The 14,270-nt window shown below is 43.5% G+C and overlaps 1 protein-coding gene across 1 annotated transcript in view; it reads left to right on the forward strand.

Annotated features, from left to right (window-relative positions):
• The window catches only part of LOC102404615 (adhesion G protein-coupled receptor E3), a 43,426-nt gene extending 37,395 nt beyond the window's left edge, over window positions 1-6,031 (forward strand). The window contains exons 15-18 of the mRNA XM_006077722.4: window positions 199-290; window positions 1,522-1,702; window positions 3,837-3,932; window positions 5,165-6,031. Of these exons, the coding sequence (XP_006077784.4) occupies window positions 199-290; window positions 1,522-1,702; window positions 3,837-3,932; window positions 5,165-5,215 (420 nt within the window). The 3' untranslated portion in view covers window positions 5,216-6,031. The remainder of the gene's footprint in view (window positions 1-198; window positions 291-1,521; window positions 1,703-3,836; window positions 3,933-5,164) is intronic.
• Window positions 6,032-14,270: the final 8,239 nt, after the last annotated feature.

Here is a 14,270-nt window from a genome sequence, read left to right on the forward strand (position 1 = left end):
ATGTAGACATTTCTCCAAAGAAGACACACAGATGGCCAAGAGACACATGAAAAGATGCTCAACATCATAAACTATTAGAGAAATGCAGATCAAAACTACAATGAGTAGTTCACCTCACACGGGTCAGAATGGCCATCATAAAAAAAACCTGACTGTGTATATTGGTCCACAATTAGTGTCTTATTTTTTTTCTTTCAGATAAACTTAACCTTTTATTCAATAACCCTGTGGATTTTGAGAGACCGACTTTCTTCCCTCAATAAAGATGTGTCCAAGATACAAAACACAAGGTAAAATGGGTTTAGACAGTTTAATGGGCTTTGCATCGGTTGTAGTCCTAAAGGATTGCTTTTTCAAGCATGCGTGCATGCTCAGTTACTAAGTGGTGCCCAACGCTTTGCAACCTCATGGACAGTAGCCCACCAGGCTCCTCTATCCATGGGATTTCCCAGACAAGAATACTGGACTGGGTTGCTATTTCCTCCTCCAGGGAATCTTCACAACCCAGGGATCAAATCCACATCTCCTGCATCAGCAGGCAGATTGTTTACCTACTGAGTCTCCTGGGAAGCCCCTAAACAGTCCTCTGTAGAGAGTTGCTTACCACGTTAGGAACCACTGTCAAATGAGAATCACCCTTAAAATCATATGCATTTGAAACCTTGAAATTAATGAGAAGATTCATAGAAACAGAAAGTAGAATTGATGTTGCCAAGAGATGAGAGTATGAAGAAATGGGTACTTATTGTTTAATGGATACAGTTTCAGTTTTTCAGGGTGAAAAAAAAGCTCAGTAGAAAGATAGTGTTGCTGGTAGTACAACAATGTGAATGTATTTAATGCCTATGAACTGTATGTTTAAATATAGTTGTAGTAAATTTTGTGTTACGTGTATTCTGCTGCATCAAAATAAGTAGTGGTAAAATACCACGCTTGCCTGGGAAATCCCATGGACACAGGAGCCTGGCGGGCTACAGTCCATTGGGTCACAAGAGTTGGACACGACTTAGCGACTAACAACCACCACCACCACAAAATATCATTCCAATTATAAACATTCATATTAGAGGAAAACACCCATGGAATAAACTCATGTTCATCTATTAAAGTTTTTACAATGAAAATGATAGCATTACTTCCAAATATTGCATCACAACCACAGTTTCTCAAAGTCCATCTTGGCTTGAGAAAATTTCACCAGTAACTGGAGAGAATAGTCTTCCCAGGTGGCTCAGTGGTAAAGAATCTCTCTGCCAATACAAGAGATCTAGGCTCAAGCCCTGGGTTGGGAAGATCTCCTGGAGAAGGAAATGGAAACCCACTCCAGTATTCTTGCCTGGAAAATCCCATGGACAGAGGAGCCTGGAGGCTACCATCCATGGGGTTGCAAAGAGTCAGGTATGACTTAGCAACTAATTAACAACAACTGGAGAGGAAGGCAGATGGGGCCTGAAGACAGGACAACATACTACTCAAGAGAGAAGGTGGTGAGTTGGTAACTGTCCTTCCTGGTGTTAACAGGATGCTGACGTTTAAAGCCATTGCTCAGCTCTTCCTCTTGGGCTGTTCCTGGTGCCTTGGCTTCTTTCTCACTGAACTGATAAAGGAACCCATCAGATCCATCATCGCCTATGCTTTCACCATCACCAACGTCCTGCAGGGAGTCTACATCTTCCTGGTCCACTGCCTCCTCAACCAGCAGGTAATAGGACCCATCCTGTTTTCTTCCCAGCTCCCTGCTGGGGTCCTCTCATGCGTTTACCTGGCTAGCCCTTCTCTTCCACATGATGCCCTTCTGCCTGATGGTGTGTTCCCATTTTCCTCAAGCCTACCATTCTCCACTGAGTCCGGGAGTTCAAGCCCCTGTTTGTAGAAGCATTTTTTATGTATCTGTAGGATGAGGTGAGTTCCACATCCTACCACTCCACCATCTTGATTCCCCTTTGGGCGTTCAAGTCTCCGTTTTCCCATTTTCCAGTTTCCCAACTCATGAATCTGTAATGAGTATTGGATGGTAGTGGCCCCATTCTTCTCAGATCATGAATATGGGGTCTAACAGCAGCAAAACTAAAGTTTGGGGGACAGTGGTTTCCATTTCTTACTATTCATATTGTATGTTAATGATTATTACTTGCTTGGCTCTGGGGGATCCAGGGGCTGCTTTCTGAACAGTGAAGAAATCAGAAATGGGAAACAACATAATTAGACATGAATAACCAACTGTGATTTTCACCTCAGGGAAAATTGTTAGGGAGATATTAAACTACCAAGTAGGGCTTCTTTGGACTTGACGGTGAGGGGCTTAAGGTGGGTAGGAGACAACCAGCCAAAGAAGGGAAGCAAAGCTGATGTGGAAACCCTTGCCAGTGCCAGAACCCAAAGATGTGGAGTGAGGGCAGTGCTCTGAGTGTAGGAGAATGTGGTGGTAGTGATGATCCAGATGCCAGCATTGGCCGGACCACAGAAACTTTTTTTTTTAATTTAAATTTATTTATTTTAATTGGAGGCTAATTACTTTACAATGTTGTATTGGTTTTGCCATACATCAACATGAATCCGCCATGGGTGTACACGTGCTCCCCATCCTGAACCCCCTTCCCACCTCCCTCCCCATACCATCCCTCTGGGTCATCCCAGTGCACCAGCCCCAAGCATCCTGTATCCTGCATCGAACCTGGTAACGATAACCTTGTATGTGAGACAGCAAAAGAGACGCAGATGTATAGAACAGTCTTTTGGACTCTGTGGGAGAGGGAGAGGGTGGGATGATTTGGGAGAATTGCACTGAAACATGTATAATACCACATAAACTTTTTAAGCAGTGATTTTGCACTGCATTCTGACTTGATAAATAGATAGATATTGCTAGGTTTCACTCCAGTGGGGTTGTATGGATCTCAGAGAGACATGTAGTCAGGTATAAATGTACGAGTTGAACCATGAAGAAGGCTGAGCGCTGAAGAATTGACACTTCAAATTGTGGTGCTGGAGAAGACTCTTGAGAGTCCCTTGGACAGCAAGGAGATCAAACCAGTTAATTCTAAAGGAAATCAACCCTGAATATACATTGGAACTGATATGCATTGGACTGATGCTGAAGCTGAAGCTCCAATACTTTGGCACCTGACGCAAAGAGCCAACTCATTGGAAGACCATGATACTGGGAAAGATTGAGGGCAGGGGGAGAAAGGGACAACAGAGGATGTGATAGTTGCATGGCATCATCGACTCAATGGATGTAAGTTTGAGCAAATCCCAGGAGATACTGAAGGACAGGGAAACCTGGTGTGCTGCAGTCCATGGGGTCTCAAAGAGTGGGGTAAGACTTAGCAACTGAACATCAACAACAACATTGAGAGGAGGAAGCAGTTCTCAGTGGCTACAGAAAACTGCTCATGCTCTTAAGGATAATATAAATGCTGTGTTATCATTAGCATAAAGATGCATAGGCTGATCCACAAATAATATCTCTGTAATCACTCATAGGGGCCTCCCTGGCGGATCAGATGATAAAGAATCTGCCAGCAATGCAGGAGACCTGGGGTTGATCCCTGTGCTGGGAAGACCCCCCTGGAGAAGGGCATGGCAATCCCTCCGGTATTCTTGCCTGAAGAATTCCATGGGCAGAGGAACCTGGTGGGCTACAGTACATGGGGTCACAAAGAGTTGGACATGACTGAGCGACTAACACACAATCACTCATAGATCAATCTATCTGATATGGCCTCTACGGACCATCTGCAAATAAAAATGGGGGAAAGTACTATTTTCGGTAGCATTGTGCATATAGCCAGAAAGCATTAAAACGCAAGATTTTTGTTTACCATCTTTTTCAGGTGAGAGATGAGTATGTAAAGTGGCTTAGGAGGATGAATAAAAAGACAGAGTCTGACAGCTACATCCTTTCCAGCTCTACCAGCCAAACCCACATGGTAAGATGATTTCCTCTCCTAGTCCATGCTGTTTCCTAATTTGAATTATTCTCTTCAAACTGGTCGGCAGCTGGGTCTGCCCCTCCCCCAATAGTGTGACTGGACCACACATTGACTCTTAGTACAGGAACCTGTTAGCATCTCTGTCTCAGCTTACTGTGCAATATCTGACACTGAGCATCTCTAGGGTGGGGTAATAGCATACTTACCCACACATAATCTGCACAGTGAAAGATTTTGTTTTTCTGGGATTATTGGTTTCTAAGTGCAAGGGCTTCCCCAGTGGCTCAGTGGTAAAGAACCTGCCTGCCAATGCAGGAGATGCGGATTAGATCCCTGGCTCAGGAAGATCCCCTGGAGAAGGAAATGGCAAACCACTCTAGTGTCCTCACCTGGGAAATCCCATGGACACAGGAGCCTGGCAGGCTATATAGTCCATGGGGTCCCAAAAGAGTTGGACACAATTTAGCAACTAAATAACTACAGCAATCTGAGTCCAAACCTTGGAGTTACAAAAAACGTGAATAAAACTCTTCCTTATTTATGTTATACTGTAACTAAGATATCCTTGTTCATGAGTTCCACAAGTTGTCAAACAGGTTTCACTGCTGGTAGGCTCTGAGCCTTAACCAGGCCTGTGCTTTGTAAATCTTCAGAGAGGCCACAGAACTCGGGACTTGCCAAACATCTTTAGCCAGGATTTTTTTTCCAGCAGAAAATGTCTTTACATTTTGTAGAACACTGGTGTTTTTTAAAAAAAAGAAGACATAATTTAAGGACTGTTGGCATAGGCAAAATAGTACTTAAAGAAAGTGATAGACATCACAAAACACTTTTCTTCTTTTACTTGATAATGATGAAGGAAAATGAACGGAGGGATAAATAAGACGAGTTTAGGTGAGATGTAAGAGCATGAGAGCTTGGTTTTAGACCTACTTCCAAAATTAAATTGGATGTGAATTTGAGGTCAGTCTCCTCAAGGGTGAGTTAAGGGGGCCAGACTTCATCATCTTATGCTTACTTTCATATCTTCAACTTTCTGAGATACAAAAAACAAAGTTAAGTACATTAAGCCTGGAAGAAAAACACTCAGACTTGCCCTGGGATCCATGCTTCAATATCAGTCTCATCTTTTTGTCAGGAAATTCCCATCAAATGATTTCAAAAATTACTTTCAGGAATATTTCAGCATTAATTATATTTCTGTCTCTCCCACAAATTCACACATGGAGGTGGAGAAATCATCTGACTTAGCAGGGAAAAGAAGCAATACTTCAGTCTGAATGTGACAAGTTCTTCCATATCATCCTCCCAATCACCCTGGAGAAAGAATTAGCCATATGACTCAATCATCCATGAGAACTGATTTATCCTACAGGAGAACTGTTGGCAGAATGTATGCTTAGGTTGAATAATATTTTGTGTAGTGTTGCAGTGTTATTTGCAAATAATTAATAATGTTTTCAAGTATTTTACGCAGAGACATGTAGATCTTAAATCTGGTGAGTTTCCAAGTGTATATATGTGTATTTGTTGTTGTTGTCTAGTTTCTAAGTTGTGTCCAACTCTTTGCAACCCCATGGACTGTAGCCCACAGGCTCCTCCATCCATGGAATTTCCCAGGCAAGAATAATAGAGTGGATTGCCATTTCCTTTCCCAGGGAATCTTGCCAACCCAGTTTTGAACCCAAATCTCCTGCTTGTATATCTATCAACTGTATCAATCAAATCAAGATATGGAGTATTTGCATTATTCCTGAAAGTTCCCACGTAATCCTTTCAATCATGTATCCCCAGTCTTCCACCCCAGAAACAATTATTCTGATTTCTATAGCAACAGATTAATTCTGTCAGTTCTTAAAGCCCATATACATGGAATAATACACCGTGTCTGCCTGGTGTCTGCCATGTTTCTCTCATCATGATTTTAGAATTCATTCACTTCATGCATATGTTGCTAGTCTGTGCCTTTTTATTGCTAAATACCATTTCACACTATTGTATATCACAATTTGTTTATCCATGCTCCTATTGATGTCTATTTGAATTATTTCCATTTTTCTACCATGAATAAAGATGCTATGATCATTCTAATATAATATTTGTGTTTGTGTGTGTGTGTGTGGCCGCATGTCTCATTTTTCTTGGGTAAATACCTTGGGTGTAATTGCTAGGTCATATGTTAATGATCCACTTTAACAGAAACTGACAAAACTCTAAAATGTTTGCAATAGTTTACAATAACCCAGGAATATTGAAGAGTTTCACTTCCTCCACTTCCTGAACACCACTTGATATTATCAGTACTTTGACTTTTAGCCATTTGCATGGGGGAAAGAGGTATTTCATTGTGGTTTTTAAAATGTTGAGCACCTTTTCTTGTGTTTCTTTTTCATTTGCATGTCACCTCTCATTTAACACTCAAGGGTTGTTTGCAGGAATTGAGCATGTATGATGCATATGAGTCTTTGTCAGGTACACACATTCAGATCATTTTCAGTCTCTTAACTGCAGTATAGTTGATTTTGTTGTTGTTGTTATAGTCGCTCAGTCCTTTCTGACTCTGTGACCCCATGGACTGTAGTCTGCCAGGCTCCTCTGTCCATGGGATTTCCCAGGCAAGAATACTGGAGTAGGTTGCCATTTCCTTCTCCAGGGGATCTTCCCAACCCAGGGATCAAACTTATGTCTCCTGAATTGGCAGGCAGATTCTTTACCACTGAGCCACCAGGGAATCCCCACTGTATAGCAAAGTGAGTATTTTCCCTAGACTGTGGATGGTAGTGTCTGCTCTGTTTTTAGCTCTCTCTGCAATGTGGATTTGGGCCTAACGAGACAGCAGAGCTATTGTCTTTGCAAACGTTATAATGCAGTATCTCCTTGCTGCCCAAGGGACTCTCAAGCATCTTCTCCAGTACCACAATTCAAAAGCATCAGACACCGTTAGGATGATGATTTCATGGAGTCTAGGAAAAGCCCCAGCTCACATCTGGCTCTGAGTCTAACTCCTCTGAATCTAGCTCAACCTCCCATTGAGGCAGCAGCTGCCAGTGTACCAAGGGGAAGACCCACTCCAAGCTCACTTTAGAACCATTCCCAACTAAAGCAAATGGGCTCACATAGACAGTATACAGACACTCCCAACAAGGACTTGCCTTCAGGACTGGGAAAGGTTACTGTTTCAACCAATTTCATAGGGGCAAAGGGAGAAAGTGAAACACAATGAGAAGGCTGAGGACCATGTTTCAAATGAAAGAATAAGATGAAACCTCTGGGGCTATCTTTTGACCCTGCAATCCCACTCCTGGACATGATCAGAAAGGATCCTTGAACTCCAGGGTTCATCGAAGGTCTGTTTACAATAGCCAAGACATGTTGTTGTTCAGTTGCTTGGTCATGTCCGACTCTTTGCTACCCCATGAACTGCAGACACGGAAGCCAAGACATGGAAGCAACCTAAATGTCCATCAACAGAGGGGTGAATAAAGAAGGTGTGGTACATATATATAATGGAATATTACTCACCCATTAAAAATAATGAAGTAATGCATTTGCAACAACCTGGATGGGTCTAGAGATTGTCATACTGAGTGAAGTAAGTCAGACAGAGAAGGAGAAATATCATATGATATCCCTTATTTGTGGAATTGAGAGGGTAACAGGAAGGAAGGCCAGAGGTCCCCAAGTGGCAGGAGGAAATAAACTGCAAGTGGCAGACTTTTTTCCCCCTTCTCTGTTGACAAAATCAGTTCTGCTTAAGACTAACCTTTTATTTTCTCAAAACTTGGGCTTATAATGGCTCAACAAACCAAAGTTCATGTCAATTGTTTTATGGCCGGGGATGACATCGTGCCATCCTATCTCAAAAATGCATATTGTGGGAGAAGAACCTGGTGAAACTCTCTCAGCCTGGAGGTGTTTCTTTCATCTGATTAGAAAGAATCCCATGGACAGGGGAGCCTGGTGGGCTGCCGTCTATGGGGTCGCACAGAGTCGGACACAACTGAAGCGACTTAGCAGCAGCAGCAGCAGCAGCTCACTAATAGACATAAAATGCCTTGCTTAAAACCAGCAAGGGGACACTCTTTCTGTCTCCTTCTGGCATCTATGTCAGAAGCTTTCTCTATCCATATTATACTTTAATAAAATTTTGCTACACAAAAAGCTCCAAGTAGTCAAGCCTTGTCTCTGACACTGGATTGAAATCCTCTCCTCTGGAGGCCACAAATCCTGGTATAACACACGGCTTGGAGCAGCAACTGTTCATCTTGGGGGCTCATCTGGGATCTTCAAGACAAGGTAAGGATGCTTGGAGTTCTAGTTCTTTGTTCTCCTAGTAAACACACTTTCTACAGTACTTTACTAACTCTATGGTGTGCCTGTGTGTGTGAAAGCAGCATGAATGAGATGTGAAATTGGCCATGGAGCCATCATTGAGCCCTGTTCTGCGGTTTTGTGGTGCCTCATAATGACCAAAGGCAGCCCCAAGGGAAGCCTTGTTGGAGGTTTATACCGACCTGCCAAGGCCAAGAGGCACCCAAAGTTCCTGCAAGGGGAGAGGCCAGAAATGGGTGAAGTGTGTGGACCAAACTTTCTTTCTTCAGTCACCTTTTCTGGTCTCTTTGACCATTTCACTACTGCCTGAGGAATTAGAAATACTAACCAAACATGTCAGAATGTAGACTTTTGAAGGACTTGGAATCCATGCTGTTGGTTGTTCTATCATGCAGTACAGACAAGAGCGTGTTCGGTAGCTAGGTGGAGCTCTAGCTCCCAGAAGGCCTCTCAGGCTAGAAGTCACTCTCTTAGCTGCCTGACTCAGGGACTAGTGACCTCAAAGCGAGTCATGGCTGTGCCTCCGATCTATGTGGACAGGAGTCCTGCTGGTGACCATGAGACTTCTGAGGACACAGATCAGGAATCCCAGGATCTGGTGATATTGGAAGTGCAATGAGCTTTTTCCTTTGGTAACACTAGCTCTTAGTGGACCACAGGAGGCTCTCTGGTGACTTTAGAAGGATTGGTCCCTAAGAGCTCAAGGGAAGAAATCACTTTTTCCTCACTGGCTAGCCCTTCACCACCTCTTTTGCTATCACATATACTGGTATGGTGACACTCGGAAGGGACATCTTGAGTTTTGTGTTTGTTTGTCCTTTATGATTTACCAATTCTACTGTGGTCAGGAATATACTCAGGACCATGCACAGGCATGCAGGAGGTGGGCATTTCCCCTGGCAGTCTTAGCTTGGGAGGCATTCCAAAAGGCTACTCTCTTGAACCTTGGGTGGCATCAGAGGAGGAGCAGAAATCAGGTAGAAATTTTAATGGTAAGGAACTGGATATCAATCTGGGATGTCACTAGGTCTACCCCTGGTGCATCTCCATCCCACCTTGGTGGTAGAATGGGGAGGGACGGCAGTGGGTCACCTGCATCGGTAAGAGACAGGTTAATTCCAGCCAGGGAAGGAAGTTCAGGTGGAAGACCTGTCTCCACCCCCTCCTAGAGCAGGGAGGGACACCGCTGGTAGAAAAGGCCACTGGATGCTGCTTTTTCTCTCTTACAGATGGGAGCTGACAGTTCAAGCCTCACTCCTTTGAACTGCATCTTGAAAAACTGGGATAGATTCGACCCCCAGGGCTTAAAAAGACTCACCTGATCTTCCTGTGTGATACTGCATGGCCATGTTATCCATTGGAGGAAGGGGAACAGTGGCTGGTTGGAGCATTATAATATTGTCTTACAATGAGACCAGTTCTGTAGAAATCAAGGGAAATAGGTAGAAGTAGCATATGTGTTGCCTTTTTTTCTCTCTGTGAGACATGCCAGACTTATGTCCTAAGGGTATAGATTTGGGTGTGAAACCTTCAGCTCCCTCCTGTCCTCCTACTTTGCCCCCATATTGGGGGCTTCCACCTGAGCAAACTGAAAGTCAGGGCACCCCTCAGGGGAGGGTTGCCTCTGTCTTGGTAGAAACTCAAACTGAATTTCAAACTTCTCCAGTCTCAGTAGCAGTTCAAACTGCTGTCTCAATATAACCTCAGACTACTCTGGTTTCAATTGAAACTCAGACAATTGAAGTAAAAGCTCAGACAGCTAAAACTAAACATACAGGATAAGATGGAGGACAGGAGACAAAGAGATAAGAAAAAACAGGTTTCTCCAAGCTATCCTTAGAATCCTATGTGAAGGGCAGCCAAAGAGGCTGCTGCTGCTGCTGCTAAGTCACTTCAGTTGTGTCCGACTCTTTGCAACCCCATAGACGGCAGCCCACCAGGCTGAGGAACAGCCAAACAAGATGTTGCCTCTCCATGAAGCACCCACCAGGAAAAATAATCAATCTATGAGAGTTAATGAGCCCTTTTCTTATCAAGAAATACGAAGAATCAAGGAAGACCTGGGAGACTATTTAGAGGACCCAGAAAAATATATTAGAGACTTTAAGGGTGTTACTCTGCTTTATGACCTTACTTGAAAGGATGTGATGTATATCCTGGGGCAGATGCTAACTCCTGACTCAAAAACTCGAGTTTTGGAGAAAGCTATTGAATTATGGAGTTATGGAGATGAATGGCTTGGTAATGAATTAAAAGAAAAAAGGTAAGACAAGATAGCCACCCTCCCTACTGGAAATCAGGTGGTCCCAACTATAGAACCAGACTGGCTGCCATACGACCCAGCAATCCCATTGCTGGGCATACACACTGAGGAAACCAGAATTGAAAGAGACACGTGTACCCCAATGTTTATCACAGCACTGTTTATAATAGCCAGGACATGAAAGCAACCTAGATGTCCATCAGCAGATGAATGGATAAGAAAGCTGGGGTACATATACACAATGGAGTATTCCTCAGCCATTAAAAAGAATACATTTGAATCAGTTCTAATGAGGTGGGTGAAACTGGAGCCTATTATACAGAGTGAAGTAAGCCAGAAAGAAAAACACTAATACAGTATACTAACACATATATATGGAATCTAGAATGATGGTCTGAGAAGGCACTGGCGACCCACTCCAGTATTCTTGCCTAGAAAATCCCATGGGCAGAGGGGAGAGTCGGACACGACTGAAATGACTTAGCAGCAGCAGCAGCAGCAGCAGCAGCAGAATGATGGTAACGATAACCCTGTATGCGAGACAGATGTATAGAACAGTCTTTTGGACTCTGTGGGAGAGGGCGAGGGTGTGATGATTTGGGAGAATGGCATTGAAACATGTATATTATTATATGTGAAACGGATCGCCAGTTGATGCATGATACAGGATGCTCGGGGCTGGTGCACTGGGATGGCCCAGAGGGATGGTATGGAGAGGGAGGTGGGAGGGGGGTTCAGGATGGGGAACACGAGTACACCTGTGGTGGATTCATGTCAAGGTATGGCAAAACCAATACAATATTGTAAAGTAATTAGCCTCCAATTAAAATAAATAAATTTATATTAAAAAAAAAAAAAAAGAACCAGAATAGGACTATAACACAGCTAAAGGGAGATGGGCTCAGAGTCATTTTTTTCAGATGTATTCTTGAAGGACTCAGGCAAGCACAGGCTAAGACTTTAAACTATGCCAAATTGGCAAACATAGAACAGGAAGAGAAGGAAACACCTGGTAAATTCCTAGACAGACTGTGAGAAGCCCTTCACAGATTCACTGAGATTGATCCTGAAAGTGAAGAGGGAACAATGATCTGAAAGGACAGATTTCTCTCTCAGTCGGCTCCAGATATCTGCCATAAGCTACTAAAACAAGTGTAAGTATCAAATCAGTCTTTAGATAATTTGTTGCAACTGACTCAGTTTGTTATGGAAGGGAATATGAGGAGAGGAAAGAAAGGCAGAGAAAGACCAAGGAACAGACTGAAGCCCTAATAATGGTGGTCAGAACCATTCTGAGACAGACTGAAAAAAGTGCCCAGTGGGACCCCGGTGGAAAGGGATGGATTTGTTATTACTGTGGAAAGGAGGGGCACCTCAAGTGGGATTGCCCTCAGGCTTCTAAAGCCACCCCTGGGTGCATGTCCTGTCTTCAAAGGACCACACAGGAGAGACTGCCCCCAGAGACATAGGCCCCAGAGGTCAGACTCTCAGGACAATCAAGACTGAAGGTGCCCACACAAGCTCCCATTCTAAATACACCTGAGGAATCCCAGATATTAATAACTGGTGTGTGTGGGGGTGGGGTGGGGTGGGTGCAATCTGTTTTGTTCCTTTTGGACACCAGGGCAACTTACTCTGTGCTTACTGAAGCCCCTGGCCCACTTTCCCCCAATCCACTACTGTAATGGGACTGTCTGGGTGTGCCAAATGTTATTATTTCAGTTGTCCTCTAAGCTGCAATTAGGACTCTGTGCTGTTTTCACACGAGTTTCTGATAGTGCCAGAGTCTCCCTCACCCCTTTTGGGGAGGGATATGCTGAGCAAGGTCCATGCCTCTGTTTTCATGAATATGAAGCCCTCTCTTTCTTTCCCATTATTGAGCAAAATGTAAATCCTAGAGTGTGGGATGATGGGAAAACTGTGGGTCAAGCCCAAAATGCTATTCCTGTCATTGTCAAGCTCAAAGACTCTCACATATTTCCACACATCAAAAGCAGTATCCTCTAAAGCCCGAGGTTAAGGAAGGGTTAAAACCTATCACTGAACATTTACAGGAGCAGGGGCTATTAATTCCCTGCAACAGTCCACGCAACACTCCTATTTTGAGTGTGAAAAAGTCAAATGATAAATGGAGACTAGCTCAAGATTTACAAATAATAAATGAGACTGTGGTTCCTTTACACCCCATGGTGCCTGATTCTTACACTTTATTGTCTGAAATTCCTGAATCAGCCAACTATTGTTCAGTCATTGATTTGAAGGCCTAATCATACCCAAAGGGATGAGAGCCATAGGCCCAAGAGAATTAAGCCTGTACTAAATTATCCCCTACCTATGACTTTAAGACAATTGGGAGGATTTGGGGTCATCACAGGCTACTGCAGCCTTTGGATTCCAGGTTATAGGAAACTTGTCCAGCCTTTATATAAACTTATAACTGAAACTCAACAAGCCCAAACCGACAAGGTGATTTGGTCTCCAGATACTCAAACGACTTTTAAGGCTCTTCAAGCTGATCTCCTGCATTTCCTGCTTTGAGCTTGCCCACGGGATCAGAGTTTAATATGTTTGTCACTGAAAGAAAAGGTATGGCCTAGGGAGTTGTGAGACAACCTCGAGGACCTCACCAGCAACCTTTAGGATACCTGAGTAGAGAATTAGATGTAGTGGCATGTCGGTGGCCACGTGTCTAAGAGTAATTGCTACTATTGCTTTAATAGTACCTGAAGCTCTTACGTTTTAATGGGCAAATTCTTACTGTACTGACTTCCATGATGTCAGTGAAATCTTAAGCTCTAAAGTTAATATCTGGATGACAGACAGTTGGCTTCTTACATATCAGTCATTGTTGTTAGAAGGACCAATAACTAAGCTTAAAGTTTGTGAAAACTTAAATCCTGCCACTTTCCTTCCTGAGAAAAAAAATGAAACACCTGATCATGATTGTTCCCAATTTCTAACCTTAAACTATACAGTGCAGGAAGATCTAAGGGATACCCTATTAGATCATTCTGACATGAAATTATTTACAGATGGCAGTTCTGTTGTTTGGGATGGGAAGCAGAAAACAGATTATGCCATGGTGGTGGCTGGACAGGTTTTAAAACCGAAGTCTCTCCCAGGAACTCCAGGAAGGGACTCCTGACTCAGCCTCTGAGTCAAGCAAGCCACTGTTTGAGCCAGGAACTGAGATCCTGATAAAGACATTGGGACCTGGGGGGCAATCTCTCAAGCCCCTCTGGGAAGGCCCTTAACAGGTTACTCTTTCTTCTCTCACAGCTGTCAAGGTGCCAAGAACTGATTCATGGGTATACCACACTTGAGTTAAAAAGTGGCATACTGACCCCTCAGACTAAGTGATATCATTTTAATGTCTTTATTCTCTATGATTTTACTTTTCACTTCTTAGATGGGCCCAATAATCTCTGTGGCCCTGCATCTTCTGACTCCAAAAATCCTGACTCCGCTGTTTGACTCTCAAGACAACACCTTCCTGTCCTGGGCTCATTCCTAAGACACATTCCACAATAGGTCTAATTGCTGGGTCTGTGGAGTGCTCCCCTCCTCATCGGTGGAAGGCTTCCCAGGGCGGGCATCTCCACGTCAGGGAAAGGACTTTCTCCAAGTCTGCCACTACCTTCGACAGCAACAATCATATGTGATCCCTCTTCTTAATCTGATGACATCTAACAATCCTAAAATGGACTAGTGTAACATTTTGTACCTTAACTATGGACATA

This window comes from Bubalus bubalis, chromosome 9, assembly GCF_019923935.1.
Source record: "Bubalus bubalis isolate 160015118507 breed Murrah chromosome 9, NDDB_SH_1, whole genome shotgun sequence".
In the NCBI taxonomy this organism is placed as follows: Eukaryota; Metazoa; Chordata; class Mammalia; order Artiodactyla; family Bovidae; genus Bubalus; species Bubalus bubalis.